Below are 22,928 nucleotides of genomic sequence, written 5' to 3' on the forward strand. Positions count from 1 at the left end.
ACTGACCCATAGGAAATTTCCTCCGAGGCATTTCGACGATGTGCAGTGGTGAGCCGGGTAAAGATGAAGACTAGGGTTTGTGAGTAGAGTTTTGAGATATTTTCAGAGTCTGGGACCGAGAAGTCCATTTATATACAGGCGGACTTCAAACGCTTTATATTTTCCAATTGATGTCAGACTCTGCATATCTCCATCATTTATCTGCCCTCATTAATGCAACATACTTGGGAAAGGAGCGGATCATGTGGCGTTTGGCGCAGCATATTTCTGGTTAATGCACACTTAAGATGAAAAGACGCTATGCACTTTCATGTCCGGGCATTTACAAAGCAACTAGCAGAGATTTATACATTGTAAATGTCGATTGAAGTTCAAGAGGTAAAACACCCAGATAAGAATTCTGTTCGGGTTTGAGGCATTAAACACAAAAATTTTCGATAAACAAATAACTCAATATTGTGAAAAACAATAAGATAAAGAAAATGAAATGAAGCGACAATAGGTGGCAAATACGACACTACTTACTTTAGTTCATTCATTACATAAACTACAGTACACCTGCCGGGAACAACAGTTGCAAGTGGTCCAAAGAACGTATACAACCCATGCAATCATATACGAAAATACAAAAGGACCTGCAACTGTCGTGAACAGACATTCGTACCCTGATACGCATTAATGCACTATAGGCCTACTAAAAAAGGAAAGTACATTAACATGCATTTCATGCTGGTTGTGCTGCAACATACAACAATATGCCCGACAAAATTCCGCATTTTTGTACTACATGATAAGAAAAAAAAATCTACATATATATATATATATATATATAGTTCGATACAACATAATATATTGCATCATAACGTCCGCATCTGAGAAAAACATTGTAGCCGACCATCTTCCTACAAAATTTGAAAACCACCTTTGACGACATGACACCTAGCATCGAACCAACATCTACTGCCTCAATCTTCCTTCTTTACCGGAGTGCGATTTGATGCCGAGGAACTGGCTTGTGATGGAGTCTTTGCAGCAACTGGGCTGTCACAACACTTACTTATGGATTTGTGTTCAGGCATAGGCACTCCAGGGAGTGGCTGCATGGAGTCGGCATCATCCTCACAACCGTAGAAATCGTCCATGAAATTCCAAAGGGAAGAGCTCGAGGTCGGACTGTCTGAGATATACCCGTAAGGACACGGGTCTGTAAGTGGACCGCCCGGAGAATCGGTTGCTTCGGCATTGCCGTCATGAGCAGGCTATTTGGTGGACTCAGTTTCTTCAGTGTCTTGTGCATCTTCATCGCCGACAGAGACAGTATCAGAGTCAACAGGTTGAGCGAACAGCTTACATAACTCAGCCCACATGTCTTCGTACGCATTCACATAACATTTGCCTATGCGAGATTCCTGCAACGGACACGAAAATTTATCATTAAAGACAGTGGTAAAATTGCCCACACTTGTACGTAATAGAGTAATATAAGACCACAATAGACAAACATTAAAATCCACAAATCACCTTGCAGAATTCCTTTCACGTTGCGTCGGCTGCAGTTACGAATCGAAGCCTAGTGTTATGGATTACATCCCGACGGGCAATCAGCTTCCCAAACACCTCATGCCTCTCGTGGAGGAAGTTAAGGACATATTTACCCCAGCCGAAATCAATCTTGCCTCCGTGACATTTTTGCACCTCCTCCAACGCATCAGTTATTGCGAACTTGTTCTCACGATCAGGGTGAAATCGTCCTTTCTTGGCATGGTACAACAATCTACTGACAAAAGTTTTTTCCATATCTTTGGTCCACTTGGTACAATAGAACATGTACCGTTGATAGTAGAATCCATCCGGCCACATCATTAAATAGAGTTGGGAACTACAAGATGTTTGGGCATAAAAGCTGAAGTTGTTTGAGCAAAAAAGGAACTTTCTGATAGCTTGATGAACTGGGTTCAGCACAAAGCTCACATTTATACTGCAAAGTTATGCATCGTGATTTGATGCGGTGGCCAATGAAATGCGAAGACTGTACATGCATTGATGACTCTTAGTAGGTCCATATACTTTGAAATGCAATATACCTATTGCATTCAATAAGGGTAGGTGGCTTAAATTAACACAAAATTCCGTCACAATCAGCAGATGTATTACACCTTAGTGGTAAATGCATATCTTGTCAACGAAACTAATGGAGCCCGCCGCCAATTTCTTAAAACAGCATCAAATTGAAGACCCACCTCAGGTCCACAATCAATGTAAAAAGTTATGTATCTAAAGCGAAGTAGTTGGAGGATGGGAAGATGTCGAAGTAATGAATGTAAAGACATTAAATCCGGATAGAGTGAATGGAAGGGTTGATCAGGAAAGTGAATATGCTGCTACTTTTATTAGGAAGGAGGGTAATGTCATGTCGCTCTCACCTTAAATCATTGTGGGCCATTTTTCAGTGGCAATTCCAGTAATGCAATATAGAATATATCCATAACACAAAACTTATATGAAGAACGGTAAACATAAGCGTGTCACAATACAGTAATGAATGAGTGTACTAACGCTATGGTATTCATTTTGGAGGATGCACAGTACAAACGGAAATCGGGAAACAAACTTACAACTGGCCGGGTTAGGAGAACTTACATTGTCAGATTTGCGCATGGGACAATGAACAGTGCGTCAACGAAAGGGTAGATGCCTACTGACATTAACATACGTAAAATACACAATACGCCGATTTAAGCAAGTTAGACAAAAAAGACAATACAAGTAGTCATCAACCACACAAATATCACGACATATAAATAATTTCTTAACGTAGTACGACGCATCTCCTCTGCATGTAGAAGTTCATTTAAACTTTTAATCTGACTTTCATATTCGGAAATCCTGTTCAACAGTCCAGGAATAATCTCCTTAGACCTGCGGCACATTGGGGGGTCAACCCATTGGAATGAACCGCAGTATTGTCCCTGCCAGATAAGAACAATATGTAACGTCGTGTATTTTCCAATTCATCATAAGAAGAAATACGATTGTAGCGAGAGTAATTGTGTATGGTCTGGAGCGTAGACGAATTAACCACGTAACAAGTTTTGCCACAGTTTAAATACTGAATTTATTGATCAACAAACCTCATTGCCCGGGCACCCGCGAAACCTTCTACCCGGATTATGGGAGGTCCATGAAGTGCGTACATGCGCATCCTTACCACAATAGCAAAAACGAAGTAGTTGGTCGTTTGTGGCAAAGGAACGGTGCCTACTACCGGTTCTACCATCGGATTCGTTACTACTGTAATCGTGTTTTGAAGCAGGGGTCTCCATGTATGTTGTCCTATGAAAGCAAAATTTAAGGATTAGAAGGGACAATAGAATGAACTGAATATTAATATAACATTAACGTAATAGTAACACATATTATTCACAGATAATGCGAGATGACATTCACGGCAATAATCAAATTCGTTAACTACTTACAGTCACTTCAACTACAGGCAATAGAGAAATTGAACTAGATGTATGACGTTACACCTTAACCAGTTGTAATACGAGAAAAAATAAGACGATTTAGGCAAATAAAATGTAGAAATTTGAATGCAACGACAGCTCGAAAGTAAGGTATGCGAAATTGTAGCAGTAAATTTTAACAAATGTAAAGGGGAAAACTTATTCCGAATGAGAACAGAAGACGGAAAGAAGCATAAAGAACTTGAAGACGGGGGTACAAGCTGCTTTGACAGAAATTGTTAACCTCAAACTGTTGTGTGCGGAAGCGTTTACGAAAATACCAGATTAGCCTCCTGCACAATAGGATCGGTCTTGAGAAACCCTAGAACAACAAAATACGAAATATTGGAATACATTACACGCGATACAAAAAATGCGTACCAGGACGCGGAAGATATGGGGGTGACGATGAGCTTACCCGAAATTTGGAGGTAGCTGTGCTCGTTCGGAGGATTCGGCCGGAATAACGTGTTTTGCCAAAAAACGTCTACAAGTCGGACGGAAGGGAAAAGGGGGAGAGAGAAATGAAGAATGGATTACATGAACAAGTAATTTCCGTCTGTTGATGGGGACAAAAAAGTAAATTTATTACGAAGTATGTGTGTGAAATCACTACTAGTAAACACTTTTAGTAGGATATCCTCGCAATATTGTCATGTGTAGTAAATGCACCATTTCATTATCCAATAATAGGCAATCCCAGTACAAATCCCAAATCAATCCCGCGACCAGATTGCGAATCCATTTGGGTAAACACACCCTTAGTTGTTACAAAATATTTTATGATAATAATATCACAATTATATTTGATGCATCAGAGCACATGTAACTTATACCATATCAATTAAAATTCTTGATTATAATAATGAATTTTCTAGTCATTCAACTATTATAAAAATTTTCACCAACTCATTTAATGGTACATATCTCATTTTGTATATATCTTAGTTGGATGATATTTTATGTCATAATATAATTTCTTTATGCACAACAGTTACAAAATATTAGTTAAATATATTATATTGTTTTAAGAGCATTATCACATACTAATTTTACATTATTCCATAATTAACAAAATAATTACTAATTAAGTGGATTGAGAACTAGCCATTATAGAATTTAATTCATACATTACTAAAAAAAATCAACAATAATGAATATTCATATAAATACTTAATAAATGAAAATTTTCAATAAAATTAAACCTCATAGTGTAAATATTTTAGCATCATGACAACATGACGGATGGATACCATTTTAATCAACCAATCGAGATAATACGCATAATCTGAAAGTAGCCTCATATAACTACTATATAATTCGACAGAATTAAACTCATGAAATGCTAGCTAATTATTTACAAAGAAGTTTTTTTTTTTTTTTTTAATTCTCATTCCATGATTAGTTATCTCCCTATTATGGGCTTCATAGATAATTCAATAATTATTTGATTTCTTCACGTTTAGACAAACTATAACCTATGAACACATAACACATTCGACTATACCACAATACTATTTAGAAGATAATCTTTGCTTATACACATATTAAAAATAGTTGGGAAAAATATTATTTTAGTCCGTTAAGTATGCCTAATTTTAATTTCAGTCCGATAACTATGTCCATTTGTGTTTAGGTCCAGTAACTTACGAAATTGCTTACTTTTAGTCCTCTGGCAGATATTCAGACAATTTTATCCCTATGCAATTTTTGAAAGGTAGTTTTAGTCCATATGCATTCATAGGGGTAAAATTGTCCGAGAATCTATCAGAGGACTGAAAGTAAGCAATTTCGTAAGTTACTGGACCTAAACAAAAATAGACATAGTTATTGGACTAAAATTAAAATTAGACATACTTAACGGACTAAAATAATACTTTTCCCAAAATAATTTTCCTTTTAACAAACTTGTTTATTCAAGACCATGCTAATCGTCTCAGCATAGTCAAATTCGCTTAAACATATATATAGCATGACTGAGAAAAATCATACCTTTTCCCATCAATAGTCAGAGAAAATGATTAAAATGTACCATTTTCGTCCATCATCCAAGTTTTCACATTCTTTATCTTTGACGTCATCAATGAATATAATTGCGATGGAGACATCAATTTCTCAGATCAATCATCACATGAGAATCAATATAATACTCAAAGTTAGCACAATTTGTGAAGCTCTTATATAATTGCAAACACAAATCACAAATCATGGCTTTAGATTGTTGTGAAAATGATGTGATTTGTGTTTATAATCATATCTCAGTATAACTTTATATATGTATTATTATATAAAGTATCACAATTACATATAGTACGAAAATGAACAAAATAAATTTAGAAATTAGAAAAGCTGTACCGATGGAGAGTCACGACACTTGTCGCTGACCTAAATCCATGATTGTCTCCCTACGTGTAGGTTTTAACGGCTGACCATGACTTCAGGATAAAACCCCATTAGCTCTCAGCAGTATCTCATCCCATGTGCACGACCACGAGGAGACTAGGAACCAGTCCACAATCACGTTGCAAAAACTCTACAAATACTTGTGGGAGTATAAAATATTTCTCAACTCATAAGCTATACAAACTCTATATCTCTCTCAATGTGCTAAATGAAAAGCTAATGGCCCTTTAAATAGTTGTAAAAATTTGACCGTTATAAAATATTAAGTGGCCTAATTAAACTCATAATATTATAATAAATTCAATTATAAATAGGTCACATAAACATGAAAATATAATGGTCAAATACTTATTAAATCTTATAAACTAAGAATCAAATCATTATAATAATGGGGCCATAAACCTCAAATAAATATCAAATTAAATTGGTACATTAAGATCAAATAAAGTGTTGAAAATAATTTGACAATGTAGAAAATTTTAAAGCTTATTTCTAATAAAATATCCCAATATTAATTATAAAGTTATAAACTCTCCTTAATCCCATCAAACAAAATAAATAAGGCCTTAGTACGTACAGTAAAACCTCTATAATTAGTAATCTTGGGACTACGAATTTGATGATTTTTTACACAAGTCCAAGTCGGGATCAAAAGATTTTATTATTTTAGAAAATTTATTAATTTATATAATGTTAATTTATAGAGGTTTTACATATTATAATCACCATATCAAACAACCAAATATTGGACTGGAATAGAAAAGAGGATCGAATAACACAGAAATCAAAAACTTCAACCAAACAGTCAGTATTGAAAAATATATCCATTTATTGCGTATCATCATCCAAAAATCAACCACACAAACCAAACATGCTTCAGAGGCTACCACTCGACTGGGTGATCTTATTACATGAATATACATATGCTCCTCTCACTTTGCATTCAAGAAATTCTTGATCCAAATAGCTGACCTTTTGGGAATTCGTTTAAGTTTATTTTTAAAATCAACATAGCAAATTCCGAATTGGTGGGTGTAACCCGATACCCATTCAAATGTGTCCAAAAACGACCATGCAAAGAAACCCTTCACATTCACACCTTGTCTGCCAACAACGAGGGAAAAATATATCAGTGCTTACACCATTGATTTCTATTTCTAGTTGTTAACTTTTCAAGATCTTTTTCAATATTTTAAGAAATTGTCTTGATAATATATATATATAGGAAAAAATACAAGCAATCTCTTTGTGATATCACAAATGAGCAAATTACCTCCTTATGAAAAAGGAAATAGCGATCATGGTCTTGCATGCATTTCCCAAATTTGTCATATTATTTATGCGTCTATATTTCACTTGATACCATGTTTTTGTTGGAAGGACAAAAAGTGCTTAATTTATTTAAATTACAAAAAGTTAGACATAATTATATAATTAGCTCTGTCCTTTTACAAAATTATAAGTACTTATACCTCTTGAGAATGTAGTTGTAATTACAAAAAAATACTCATTATTCAGTAGCAGAATTCTACCCTAACAACTATCAGAAGTGTAGCAGTAATCTTTTAATAATGAAAAAATATTTATATAATTAGATCTAACTTTCAGAATTATATCATTGCTTTAGTAAACAAATAATTCGTAAAACAACTCATTATTATATGGGTCAGAAAAGAACTTATTTAGGGATATTCTACGCTGGACACACCGGTACCCTATGCGTGTTAAAAATTTAACTTATACAAATTGACAATATTTATTATTTTTTACTTACCATATTTTTATTTAATTATTTTATCGTGATCATTTGACCAAGCAAATATATGAAATAACAAAATTAAATAAAAATATTATAAGATACATCTCACAAGCAAATAAAAACAATTAAACTTACTGGATGGCTTGGTGAACCGCCCGAAGATGACCATTGTAGAAGTCAACTCTTAGGGGGTCTTCAATAGCATGTTTGATGGTACCATTATTAGCGTCACCCATACCTAAATAATATTAAAGAAATTAAATCAAACATCATCTCACTACAAAATATTAATCTTTTCTGTGCATTATAAATTATTATAATTTAAAAATTATTATAAACTAACACTGCCTACTATGAACAAACAAGATCGATGTGAAAATTTAAATTTGACCCGCAATTAATCAAAATTTGCCGTAACTTTTAGTTATGAGTGTTGTTTTGATCCCACTTGTAAAAATAACGGCAAATAGTTGATGTTCAGCCCGGAGCTAGCCAGTATCCGTCATGATTATTTACTTTTGACCATAATGATTATATTAATCATAGCAGAAAGTTATATTTCTTCTCATATTTATAACTGTATGTAGATGCATATATGTAAATGAAGAAGAATGCTTTAAGTTTACCAGTTTCTGTGATGTAAATGGTCGGATTGTTGTATCTCTCCTTGGTGTAGAGTAGAAGATCATGAAGTCCTTTCGGATAAATAAAGAAACTGCTCACTCCTGTCTGAAAATTATAATGTATAGATATTATAAAAATTAATCCGACAACATAGGTTAAGAAAGACTTATAAAAATTATTGACGACAACTTACGGGTTTGCCGATGGGTACACCATTGATTTCAGCTGTCAAACAATTGACAAAAAATAATGTTAAAGTTACTATAGAATCAATGTGTCAAGGTGTTGCGACTAAACGGGGATTCAAGCTGAGGCGCTATTAATAAATTCGAGATTATGAATTGGAATTTTATCAGACGTACAGGTATTTATCTCACTTTATGTAATGAAATTATGGCCCAATGACCAATTGTTGGTAGGCCCATTCGGACTAAGGCCCAAACCCACTTGGATGCCCACACTCATACCCTACCCGGTAACTCGGCCCGACCCTACTTACTTATACTGCTGCCCTAGTTTTTGTCCATCATTTCTTCTTCTCACTTGCGCCGACAAGAAACCCATTCTCTCTTCCTCTCTTCCTGCGTTTCCCCCTCTGTCAATGGATTCTCCTTTCCATGTTCATCTCCTATTATTGAGATGGCTTTCCTTAGCCAAATCAATGGCTAAAGGAAAGCCACCTAAGGAAAGCCACCGTAGACTTGCCTTCAACGGCTCTTTCTCGCATTTATAAATGAGGAACTTCTCCTTGTCCGTGAATACACAGTACTATACTCATCTTCTTCTCAAAGCTCTAAAATAGTTCTCTGTGAACATTCTAAGTGAGTTGTGAGTGATCTTTGAGAAAGATCTCGGTGATCGGTGTTTGTGTGTGAGACCTTTGTGGAGTAACCGTGGGAATTGGCCATCTTGTTGAGTAGTCTTTGTAACTACCGGATAACTGGAGGAACTGTGGTGATCTTGGCAGCATTCTGATCCCACTCTCATTTGCACAAGTATTTCTGAATTTTTGTATATTGTTTATTCTTAATATCTTTTATATTTGGTCTGTATTAAGGAGTTTTGTACTCCAATTATACCTGTAATAGTTGGTTAGGTATTTTGAAAAGAGATATCACTGAGGGATTTCAACCCTACAGTGGTATCAGAGCTATCTCTGATCCGACGCTTCCGGTGGTGGTACTCTCTGAAACCCCTCCTCTTTACTTTCTGTTGATATCTCTATTATACTGTCGTCATATCTTATTATTACTATTTTACCGCGGTTTTGGCCGGACCCTCGAGGTCGTCGGGTATCTGGACGGGACTTAGGCTGGTGAGCCTCAGTTCTCGCTATTTCAGTTTCTTGATCTGCTGTGATCTCTGAATCTTTGTGACTTATTGCAAATTTGCGTGATTTCTTGATATTGATCTGTGTGATCTCCTATAAATCTGTTGATATATATTCTGTAGTGATCTCATTATTTATCAACTGTTTTTGGAATAACTGTGATCTTTGTGATCTCATATTTTTGTGAAATCTTAAACCACTGCGACATAGTTTTTCTTTAATCACTGTTGATTATTGTGGCCTGTTACATCTGCTGAAATTTCTGCTCCTTTTCTTTGTGACTCCTTGGTTCTATAACTGTTGATATTATATCTGCCGTGTGACTATCTGTTGTGAGTTTCTGTTTTTTTGTTAAATCACTAAAAAGATCTATATTCTGAAACTTGCTTAAAATCTTTTGGAAAACCTTCTTAATCCTGTTTTTTTAAAAGATGGCTGAATATAACCTACAACCTTTTGATGGAAAAAGCGATATTTCAATCTGGCAGCAAAAAATGAAGGGAATTTTGATTCAACAAAGAGTTTTTAAAGCCATTGATGGCAATTATTTGGAAAATATTTCTGAAGAGAAAATACAAGAGAATGATGAATTTGCTTACTCTTCAATTATTTTGAACTTATCTGACACAGTTTTACGCAAAGTTGGTAAATAAAATTCTTTAAAAGAATTATGGGGTAAACTTGAAGAGCTTTATACTGAGACATCTTTACCTAGCAAATTGTTTTTATTGGAAAAAAGTTTTAAGTATAAACTTGACTTGTCTAAAAATATTGATGAAAACTTGGATGAATTTACTAAGCTTATACAAGACATTAAACTCACTGGTGACAAAAACATTGATGAATATTCTCCAATTGTCTTGCTGAATGCTATTCCTGAATCATACTCTGATGTTAAATCTGCTATTAAGTATGGTAGAGATTCTGTTAATCTTGAAACTGTTGTGAATGGTCTTAAGAGTAAGGAGATGGACCTTAGGGCTAATAAACCTAGTCAAAACCAACATGAAGTGAATTCCGTTTGGGGAAGATCTAAGTTTAGAAACTCTCGATATAATAACAGAAGCAAAAGTAGGAGTAAGAGTAGAAATGGATATCGGAATAAATCTAGACCTAGAGAGAACTTTAATAATGATGACAAAACCAGAGAGAGACGTTGTTATAACTGTGGTATAAAAGGACACTACATTGAGGACTGCAGGAAACCCAGAAAGGATAATCGAGATAGATATGAAGAAAAAGAAAAGGCTAATAACGTTTCTGATGAGAATAATGGTGAAGTCTTTGTTGTATGCGAAGCAAACTCTGTGAATTCTTTTGATATGCATGAATGATTGATTGGTTCTGGCTGCACATTTCATATGAGTCCTTTCAAAGATATTTTCACTAATCTGCGACATGAGCATGCTGGTTTTGTTACTATGGCTAATGAGAAAAGATGTGAAATTGAAGGTCTTGGTGACATTTCTATGTGTTTTAAAGATGGCTATAAAATGACTTTGAAAAATGTCAGATATGTTCCTGAGTTTAGCCATAATCTTATTTCTTGTGCCGCTTTAGAGGAAGATGGTCTTGAGGGTAGATGGGGCAAAGGCCTCATGAAAATCATGAAGGGCTCATTAGTTGTTTCTAAAGCTGAACGCAAGCGTAATCTTTATATATGCACTGTTTCTTATGACTATCTTGCTGCATCTGTTTCTGAATGTGATTCAACTACTTTATGGCATAAAAGACTTGGTCATATTAGTCAAAAAGGTCTTGATTTTTTGAAAAAAGGTGGCATTTTGAGTGAGAACATTGAGAAACTAGATTTCTGTGATGATTGTGTACTTGGTAAACATCATAAAATGCATTTCCCTGCTTCACCCTCCCCAAATCCCTCCATGTCTACTTATATTCTTGATTATGTACATGCTGATGTTTGGGGACCTTCGAATGTGCCTACTCATGGTGGTAATCGATATTTCTTGTCTATTATGGATAATTTTTCTAGAAAAGTTTTTGTTTTCTTAATGAAGCACAAATCTGAAGTGTTTGAAAAGTTCGAAAAATGGAGAGTTTTAGTTGAAAATCAAACTGGAAAAATGTTGAAATCTCTTCGTACTGATAATGGTTTGGAGTTTTGTAATCAAAGTTTTTCAGAAATGTGTGATAAACATGATATAAAAAAGCATAAAACAAGCCCCTATACCCCCCAACAAAATGGAGTTGTTGAAAGAATGAATCGAACATTGCTTGATAAAGTTAGATGCTTACTTGTGAGTTTTGGTTTGCCAAAAACTTTTTGGGGTGAGGCTGTTCTTACTGCTGCACATTTGATTAATATGTCTCCTTCCGTGCCACTTCTTGGAAAAACCCCTGAGCATGTTTGGAATGGTAAAATTCCTGATTTATCTGCATTACGTGTTTTTGGATGTGCTGCATTCGTTCATCAATCTGTTGATAAATTAGAACCTAGGGCCATAAAATGTGTTTTTATTGGTTATCCTATGGGGGTTAAGGGGTATCGACTTTGGGTACATAGTCACCCCGGCTTTAAGGTTTTAATCAGTAGAGATGTTACATTCAACGAAAATGAAATGCCTTGTTTAGAGAAGACTCAAAACCTAGAAAAAGAAAAAACCTTTAATAAGGTGGAGAATAACTTAGGGGATAACTAACAAGAGGGAGAATTAAAAAACACATTAGAGATAGAAAACGCGAAAATGAGATTGAAAATGCAGAAAATCCTGAACTAAACCTATTAGAACACTACCAACTTGCTAGGGACAGAAATAGAAGACAAATTAGGGCTCCTATGAAAGTTTAGATTTTGAAACAGCCCTGAATACTGAAATGACTGAACCCACTAGCTTAGATGAGGCTTTGAAATCCAAACAGTGGCTTAGTGCTATAATGATGAAATCATTAAAACAAAGCAAAACATGGATTTTAGTTCCAAAATCAAAAAATGCCTCCATAGTAGATTGCAAGTGGATTTATAAAATCAAACAAGAAAATCCTATTAAATACAAAGCTAGGTTGGTAGCTAAGGGGTTCACGCAAAAAGAGGGTATAGATTACAACGAGATATTTTCTCCTGTCATTAAATACACAACTGTTCGTATTATCCTTGCTCTCACTGCACACTACAATTGGGAACTCAAGCAAATGGATGTTAAAACTGCTTTCCTACATGGTGATTTGGATGAGAATATTTATATGTACCAACCTGCTGGTTTTATTGATGAATCCAAGCCTGATTTTGTGTGTTTGCTGAAAAAATCACTATACGATTTAAAACAATCACCTAGACAGTGGATAAGAAATTTGACTCATTTATGCATTCATTTAAATTCAATAGGAGTCATTATGATCACTGCCTTTATTTTAAGCATGTACATGATTCACCAATTTTTCTTGTACTCTATGTTGATGACATGCTTATTGTTAGCCCAAATTCCCATCTCATTAGTGATTTACAAAAACAGCTTTGTAATATTTTTGAAATGAAAGATCTTGGAAATGGAAAATAAATTCTTGGCATGAACATCTCTAGAAATAGAGAAAAGTCTTCCATTCTTCTAAACCAAAAATCCTACATCTTGTCTGTTTTGAAAAAGTTTTTCATGGAAAATGCAAAACCTGTTTCGGTACCCTTAGCTGCACATTTTCAACTTTCAAGAGATCAATCTCCCAAAACGGATTCTGAAAAAGCCAAAATGGAAAAGGTTTCTTATTCAAATGTCATTGGTTCCATTATGTATCTTATGGTATGCACGAGGCCTGACATAGCATATGCCATTAGTTGTCTTAGTAGATACATGTCAAATCCTAGTACACCCCATTGGGAAGCATTGAAATACTTGCTTAGATATTTATGTGGTTCTATTGATATTGGCATTACTTTTTCAAAAAAACTCTAATAATACTCAACTTGTTGGGTATGTGGACTCAAACTATGCGAATGATCGAGACAGTCGTAAGTCTACTACATCTTATGTTTTTACTTTCTACGGTGCATGCATTAGTTGGAAGTCCCAACTACAACACATCGTTGCTCTATCGACCACTGAAGCAGAATACATAGCAACAACAAAAGCTTTCAAAGAAGCCATTTGGCTTGATGGTCTTATAAAAAAAATTGGTTTTTCAAAAGAAAAATTAGTGGTTTTTTCTGACAGTCAGTCCTCTATACAGCTCTGTAAGAAACCCTGTTTTTCATGATCTCACAAAGCATATTAATGTGAGATTCCACTTCATCCGTGACATCGTGGGTAAGAAAATTATAAAACTTGAGAAAATCAAGACCGAGGATAACCCCGCTGATATGGGGACCAAAAGCCTCCCTGTTGAAAAGTTCACTACCTGTTTAAAAATTTTAAGATTGATCCTTGACTAACTTATCTGTTGCCTTAGTTGGTTTTTCTTGCAGGTACCAGCTGGAAGGGGCCGCTTTTAGGCTGTGATGATGATTGCCAAGATCCACTATACTCCGGATCAAGTTCCTTTTAGGATCATTGGTCCAAGGTGGAGTATGTAATGAAATTATGGCCCAATGACCAATTGTTGGTAGGCCCATTCGGACTAAGACCCAAACCCACTTGGATGCCCACACTCACACCCTACCCGGTAGCTCGACCCCACCCTACTTACTTATACTGCTGCCCTAGTTTTTATCCATCATTTCTTCTTCTCACTTGCGCCGACAAGAAACCCATTCTCTCTTCCTCTCTTCGTGCGTTTCCCCCTCTGTCAATGGATTCTCCTTTCCATGTTCATCTCCTATTATTGAGATGGCTTTCCTTAGCCAAATCAATGGCTAAAGGAAAGCCATCGTAGACTTGCCTTCAACGGCTCTTTCTCGCATTTATAAATGAGGAACTTCTCCTTGTCCGTGAATACACAGTACTGTACTCATCTTCTTCTCAAAGCTCTAAAATAGTTCTCTATGAACATTCTAAGTGAGTTGTGAGTGATCTTTGAGAAAGATCTCGGTGATCGGTGTTTGTGTGTGAGACCTTTGTGGAGTAACCGTGGGAATTGGCCGTCTTGTTGAGTAGTCTTTGTGACTACCGGATAACTGGAGGAACTGTGGTGATCTTGGCAGCATTCTGATCCCACTCTCATTTGCACAAGTATTTCTGAATTTTTGTATATTGTTTATTCTTAATATCTTTTATATTTGGTCTGTATTAAGGAGTTTTGTACTCCAGTTATACCTGTAATAGTTGGTTAGGTATTTTGAAAAGAGATATCACTCAGGGATTTCAACCCTACACTTTATATAATTTTTTTGTAATTTGTTTCATTGATTTTAGCTATACTGATAGATTGATCTATTATCTATGAAATTTTTAATTTATTGTTATATTGGTATAATTATGTAATTACCATTTCATAAAGAAAAATCAACGTATCAAAGTTTTTCCACTAAATGGTGTTTACAACCGAAAAAAAAAAAAACATATAGATGTATAAATTTGTAAGTTGTTAGTCCTTTATAAATAGTACTATTTTTTTTTTATTTTGAAAGAAATTTGATTTTACCTTTCAAAAATTATATTTAAATTATTTAAATTAAGATGTCGTTCTAACATATATAAAATTGAAAACTTACTTGAAAGGCGAACCATATTGTCCGTAGTGCTGCTGATATTTCCAGTGCGAGAGAGAATGTGAGCTGCATAATTCGCAGTATAATAATTCAATCCCAAATAATCAAAGGATCCTTTTAGCATTGCAGCCTGCTCCTTAGTGAACTTTGGCAATCGATTTCCCACAAGGGATTGCATGGTTCTTGGATATTCCCCATAAACTAAAGGATTAATGAACCTACAAATTCCAAAAATAGAAAAAAAAAATGGAATTTTCAATACTGGAAATTAATAAATTTTGGTTTCAATTTCTTACAATTATAATTCAAATTTTCTTGGCATAATAAACTTACTTATATGTATATATACTCACCATCCGTACATAAAATCAAGAGCTCGTTGTGCTGCACTAACATCGAGTCGGCTGCTTGAATATGGTACCATCCAATGGGTCACTAGAACTATTCCAATTTCTCGCTTTTGAATTGACTGCAACATAATTACAGAGAACTTCTAACATTAATAAAAAAAGCTATGGGTTACGTTCAATAATGAATAGCATGACTCCCATACGATTGTGAATTTGAATTTTTCTAAATATATAGATATTTTTTTCACATTATATGAGTTTGTTATATTCGATTATTTCGTTGAAATGTATTATATGATGTTATAGCTACTGAAAAATGAATTGAATTATTACTTGATATCTTGGTTCTTAAAAATACTTATATAATTAGCATTTCTATAATAAAAAGATATATTACGAAAATACAAGTCTAGTCGAGGTTGATTAGTAATTTTAATTTCATGGTAATAATTAGCATTATGTATAGGATTAATATGGTAATTAGGATGTCATGACAAATTGAAAATCTGGATCTAGCTTCATTATTACTGTTCAGACTAAGCTTTTCTTAAATGTACTACCTACTCAAATGATCGCTCTGATTTAATTCATTATTTGTACATGCCAGCAACCAATCGGTTGAATTGGTATTACTCTTCTCGACAAAGAAGAGGGTTCCTGAATTCAAATTCAGGTTGTCCCTGACTCCACCCCATTATACGAAAAAACAAATATTTGATGTGTGGAAGTGAAAAATAATTAACCTGATATTTATCCTTGTATAATTTAGCAGCTGTTGCGTGGGCAAGAAGTAGGTGATGGGCGACAATATAAGGCTCAGTTGCTGAATTCCCTTGGGCACAGATAGCCCTATTGGAGCACCTCCCAGGGGCTAGATTGCCAACGAAGCCTCCATCATAGCCACCATTGGAGTATGTAAATGGTTCATTAATTGTGACCCAATACTTGACACGGTCACCAAATTCCTTGAAGCAAAGTTCCGCAAAATCTTTAAAATCATCACTGCCAACATAATAAATAACTCTCGGTTCTCTTTATTATGGCATATATATCATTTAGATAATAAATATATATGAATTTGACTTACACAATACGAGGACTTAGAAAGCCTAAATATTCATCCTCTAGAGCTTGCGGAAGGTCCCAATGAAATAGAGTCACAAATGGGATTATACCTGTCCATTTATTTCAAGTTACAAACAAAACAAGAAACGTACAAAAGTATAAAATTGAGGAAATAATTTAAGAAGGCAAGATATATAAATTTGGTCACCATTTGCAAGGAGCTCGTTGAAGACATTGTTGTAAAAGGCAATTCCTTCCTTGTTCACTCCCCCACTTAGCTTCCCACCTGTGAGGTATATTATATATATTAAATATTCAATAATAAAATTCTGATAAAATAAAATTAAGGGAGGGAGAAAAAAAGTAAGTTTAGGTAAATTTAATTTTCATTAAATAAATAGTACAATCGCACAGTATAATAGTGCTTAATGAGTTGCGTCTCCCTCGACAGACCAAGGGATATTCCAAAGTCTATATAACACACAAGAACTAACAAAGCTAGCTAAAAAAGCATTAAGAATCGTCTTAATTTTACACGAATCATCTTAAGTGTTAAATCTTGTTTATTTCTAAAAAAAAAATAAAATATTTGAATCATGAATATATAAGCTCAATTTTTAAATTATAAAGGGTCATGTTAGGAACTCCTTGAATTAATTTTCTAAATGGGCTTATAAGATTTTAAATCTTATCTTTGAATGTTTTGTTATCAAATATATTAAAACATCACCATAATTAGTTCTCAAATCTTGTAATTAGATATTTTGAGAAATTTATAGAATCACCAAACTTTAACTCTAAGTTGGTTTTGGACTGATCACAGATATACCAATTTGCAAAGATGATTTATTTTAGAATTTTAATGTTTTTGAGAATTTCAAAACTTTATATATATATATAGAAGCGAGCACTGTTTAATTATAAATTATGTTCGGTTGTATTGTTATTTTGGTTCTATAATATTAAATGTTTGATATTTTAAGAAACACTACAAAAATAATAGATCAAAATTGCAAGTTTTATTTTTTAAAAAAACTAAAGTGTAAATATGTGTAACTAAAGGATCAAAATTGCAAAAAATAAAAAACTTATGTTTGGTGGAGGGTTTGAACTTGAGAAAGAGAATAAAAAATATGCTTGCAATTGTTCCTTCTATAATTTTCTAGTCATTCAAATTTGAGTTTCATCTGTTCATTATTTGTTTTGGTGTTTCTCTGTATTGTATTGGTAAAAATTATTTGTTTAGTTCTTCAAATTTGTGTATTATTAATTTTAGTTCTTTAAGTTTACGGGTTTTAGTTTTAATCTTATAACTTTTAGATTTGTGTAATTTTAGTCCTCTGAATCAATTTCGAACAATTTTATTCATGCACAGGTTTTTAAAGAGTAAATTTAGTTCACTTCTATTTATTTTGCATCTCATGCATAGTTTTATTTCTAAAACATGTTTGGCATTTTAAGAGCATTAGAATGGACTATTAAATTTTCTCATCAATAGGGCAAAAGAGTTTAAATTAGACTAAAGGACAAAATTCATATAAAATTAATATATAAAGGATTAAATCTAATATTGTCAAAGTTAAAGGACCAAAAGGAATTCGGGTCAAAGTTATAGAACGAAAATTTTCATTTTCCCTATTGTATTGTGTTGTTCAAGTAGTTATTTTATTTTTTTAAAAAAAAATTTGAATTGTTTCCTACATTATAATTGATAACTGGTCACAATTATGATAAATTAATATTTTCTATATATTATGATCAAAGAAAATTAATGAAAAAAATCTAAGTTTTTATTACGACTAATCAACATTTGGCATGATTTTTAACTATAGGTATATAATGATTTGACCTCACAAGCAAAGACAACAACCAATAGCATTTGGGTAACAATTAATATTTACCATAATTTTGATGGAAAAAATGTAAGCAACCTCCTTGTAGTATCGCAAATGAGCAAATTATCCCTTTATTAAAAAAAAATAGCAATTTACCTTTTTATATTCTTTCAAATGAAGTAATTTACCCCCTGTATTTTTTAAAATAAAGCAATTTACCTCATTAAATAGGGAGGTAAATTGTAAATTATTTTATTTTAAAAAGTTCGAGGAATTAAATTACTATTTTTTTTTTATCTCATTCACAATACCATAGGAGGTAATTGCATTTAATTAACCCTAATTTTGATATGTTTATCTGTATAACTTCTGAAAATGAATGAAACAAAATTATTTCTTTTTTTAAGATAATAATAATAATAATAATAATAATTTAGGGTCTTACAAGGTAATATCCGTGACCAAGAAATAGACATTCTGAAAGCATTCAATTCTAAATGCTTTACCAACTTTACGTCCTCCTGCAACATTATATTTTCACTAACAATTATTAATTACATACAGATAGTGGGAAAAAGAAATCCAAACGTAAGATGAGTTTAATAATTTCAAACCACCTCGAATTTATTTCAGACAAAACATGAAACTAGCATAGAAGTATTTATATTTTATAAAACTCGAATTTATAATATTTTTTTTATTGTAAAACCTCAACCTTAATCAATCAAGACACATTTCCTTCTTTCACATTTTGCGTAAGAATTTTGGTTGACAACATATCCCAAAATGAATAAATAAATATTTGTCTAAATATATTTAAAAACAATTTTAAACTCATATATCTTATGATATGTATTTACAATTTATAAGATGTTAAATCTTATTTTATAATTAAGAGAGTATTTGGCTGAGCTCATAAGTTCCTCAAAATATTTTGATGTTTTTGACACTTTATAAGCTCTTGAAAATCGTTCATCTTTTTTTAAAGAACTTATAAAATCCTTAAAAAATATTTTAAATCTTATAAGCTCTTTAAAATAATTATATTCATCCAAGAATTTTTTTTTTAAAAAAAACCCTATAAGCTCTTTATTCTCAATATTTAATAGACCACAATACACCCGTAAACTTTGTTAAAATTTCACCTTTGCCAATCATATGTGACATCCCGCCAAGCAAAATTATCTATTTATATACATATATATAATTTAAATTCCAAAACTTTGATGTCTTTTTTTCCGTTATTATTATAGTATGAAGAACTTATTATGTCAAACAATCCAACACTTATAAGCTCTAATATTTTATTTATCCAAACACCCTCTTAATTTTTAAAGTGTTAGTACAAAATAAGATCATGGATCGAGCGTATAAAATATTAGTAAAGACAATTTTATAATTAATATGATCCAAAGTGAAGAAAATACTATTTACCTTTTTAAAAGAGTTTATAAACTCTTAACTTCTTCCTTTTTTTTTTCTTTTTTTTTTAATCTTATAAGTTCATTTTTTAAAATTTTACCAAATTAAATACGTTCAACTTCTTATAAACGCTCAAACATCCGTAAAGACTTTTGAAAAGCTTATAATTACTTCACCCATATCATCTTTGTCTAAATTTGATACAATTATATTCAAATCAAATTATGAAATATATAAATAATTCTTGATATATAATTTATTCAAATTTTTAAAAAAAAATAAGCAATATGTATATATATATATATAGTTTTTCAAAAAATAACCTTTTGTTTGATTATTTGACTTTATCAATAGTCTTTTACTCAAACACATTTAAAATTAAAATATTTAAGCAGCTTTGACAAGTTCTTCATCTATCATCCTTCCTTTTTATTAAATTAAATAAATCTAGAATAAAAATTTAAATTATCCATGCGTATGGGCAATGCTTTACCAGAGACAACATCGTCTAGAATTCAGAAACTACCTTATACAGATGATAGAAGTTGTCAGCCACGTCTGCGTTGCTCCGGTCAGCTATTTTATCTGTAAAATTGTCAGATGATAGAAGTTGTCAAGTTGCCTACATATTAATTAATCTTTTCAACTATAAAAAAAAAAAAAAAAAAACAATCAAAGACGTAACTTTTAGATGGGATAAAAGTGCAAGTCCTTTTGATTTTTCTGTAGGTTTGAGATAAATCATAACAATGCCTGATTCTAATTCACTCAAATTTAAATTAATTATATAATAAATATAATATATTTATTGTATAATTAATATATAATTTAAAAAAAATGAACGATCATGTAATAAATATAACACACTTACTTTTAATTCATTTGATTTGATTAAAAAAAAATACTTGTATATATATAGTGATTTCCTATATATCACTCATTACATGGGTATACACGTTTTATCTTTTTCCTTTCACAAATAACTATCTCTTTACTTAATTAATTATATCAATATTTTTGATCCATGCATATGCACAATTAATTTATTTTATAAAATTTGATCAGTTATTTATTTTATTTTTCTTTCATTTCATTTACTTAAAAAATATAATAAAATTTTAAACCACACACATCGATTGTGCTTCATCACTAATTCTATAAATGTATATATATGCACATATTTTATAGTATTTCGCCAAATGTGAATTAAAAAATCATTCCATTCATATCATAATCATGTCACATATAATATGAGATGCTACCTTTGAATTGACGAATTTCAGATCATGAATTTCAAAATTTGTGTACAAATTCTTTGAATTTATTCAGATTAATTCTAGATTGAAAGGATTTAAATTCTCCAAGTTTAAATTTAGACTATATTTGTGAAAAAATGCGGGATTTCAAATTCTCTTTCTAAATTTTTCCAATTGTAACAAAAAAGAAAGTATGTACTAAAACATAATTAAGGAACCACGTCTCCGCCTTCTCCAGTTAATATATTTTATGTAAGAAAAAAATACAAGCAACCACCTTGTGAAATTGTAAAGAGCAAATTACCACCTCTTATGAAAAAATAAATAGCGATTTACCTCCTTTATTTTTAAAAATACAACAATTTACCTCCTATAATTTTTAAAACTAAGCAATTTACCTCCATGTATAAGGAGGTAAATTGCTATTCACCCTTTTGTGTCATATAATTGTATATATATATATATATATATATATATATATATATCAGAAAGAGATGTACTATATCTTTTCTATGAATGTATATCAAGAAAACTTGAATGAGGGCATATCAAGTATTTTGATAATCATCATTCAACTGTAATATAATAGTACAAGCTTCATATCCAACAGTTCATGACAATACTATAAAAATGTTCGAGATCATAAGTTGTGCATGATCATTTTTTTTCTTAGAGGACAGTCCAATGGTTTGACTTCAAATTATAATTTTTTTTTTCAAGTTTGGAGTTTAAATTGTGAGCATATATATAAAGAAAAAGAAAATAAAAAAGAATATTTTGCGTGTAAAAAGGACCTGGAAATTTGTGGGTGTAAGTGTCCCATATGCTTGGTCCTCTCCCACCTTCAGACGCAGCGCCTTCATACTACGTACCAAACAATTAACCACACAGAAAGATGGACACGTAACGCCGAGAGTTTTGCATGACTGAAAAATTTAGGGTTTATTAGACGAGTGAAAGAGTAAATGCAGAAGATGATATGGATCAGTTTACTTGATAGGCAGACGAAGCAGCTCCGAATACAAAGCCTTGGGGGAAGCTGCTACGACTGAAATGCGGCAAAGTGTCGTTTGTTGATCCGAACCCTGTGCTTGCAGATGATGAGCAAATGATCAGAAATAGCACAACTTGTAGAGTGATACAGCCGCGTTGGATGATGAGCAAATGATCAGAAATAGCACAACTTGTAGAGTGATACAGCCGCGTTGAGCTGCCATGGCTTTGCTTGTTTTCAGATGCCAGAGACAGTTTCATTTGATTATCCATTATATAGACGTGGAGATGCCTTTGATAAATAACAAATTTGTATGGTCCAACGCACACAATAAATTGGGGGCAATTGTGACTTTGGCCCCAATACATGGCTTTTGCAATATTAGTCTTATATTTTTTGGAATTTCAAAATTTAATGATTCTGTCTAAAAAGAGGTTAAATGCAAATTATCCTCAATATTATATGAAATGAGCAAATTATCGTCCTGTGAAAAAAAAAATAATAAATTATTCCCTTGTAAAAAAAAAATATAGCATTTACACCCTTCACGGGAGTTCGTGTAATTCACTCATTTGGTGGGACAATTCAAGGATCTTCTTCTTTTCCCTTCAACATAAGGGTATATGTTCCCAATAACATAAAAAAAAAAACAAAAGGAAAGGAAAAAGAAAGCCAATCATATCCAATCATAACTTTGGGACATGAGAGAAGCCTCCTTCCTGAATTTTCTATTTTCCAAGAACTCCTTAGCCTATAATGAGACAATTTTTTGGGCATTTACTTTCTGC

The 22,928-nt window shown here is 32.6% G+C and overlaps 1 protein-coding gene and 1 non-coding gene across 2 annotated transcripts; both read right to left on the reverse strand.

The window, feature by feature from the left end:
* Nucleotides 1-697: 697 nt before the first annotated feature.
* LOC105173368 (uncharacterized) lies at nt 698-5,131 on the reverse strand. The gene is made up of 4 exons (XR_016062838.1): nt 3,925-5,131; nt 3,132-3,828; nt 1,522-2,969; nt 698-1,409 (listed from the first exon to the last, which is right to left on the reverse strand). It is a non-coding gene; the product is annotated as an uncharacterized LOC105173368 (transcript).
* A 1,570-nt stretch (nt 5,132-6,701) lies between these two features.
* On the reverse strand, nt 6,702-22,480 carry LOC110012938 (beta-glucosidase 12-like). The gene is made up of 13 exons (XM_088875595.1): nt 22,140-22,480; nt 21,941-22,010; nt 20,417-20,475; nt 18,914-18,989; nt 16,842-16,919; nt 16,656-16,743; nt 16,312-16,570; nt 15,572-15,687; nt 15,222-15,436; nt 8,486-8,517; nt 8,295-8,397; nt 7,804-7,906; nt 6,702-7,013 (listed from the first exon to the last, which is right to left on the reverse strand). The coding sequence occupies exons 1-13, from the start codon at nt 22,410-22,412 to the stop codon at nt 6,842-6,844; spliced, it is 1,644 nt and encodes a 547-aa protein (XP_088731721.1). The 5' UTR covers nt 22,413-22,480; the 3' UTR covers nt 6,702-6,841.
* Nucleotides 22,481-22,928: the final 448 nt, after the last annotated feature.

The sequence above is a fragment of the Sesamum indicum genome, linkage group LG11 (genome assembly GCF_026168435.1).
Source record: "Sesamum indicum cultivar Baizhima isolate 11 linkage group LG11, ASM2616843v1, whole genome shotgun sequence".
NCBI lineage: Eukaryota > Viridiplantae > Streptophyta > Magnoliopsida > Lamiales > Pedaliaceae > Sesamum > Sesamum indicum.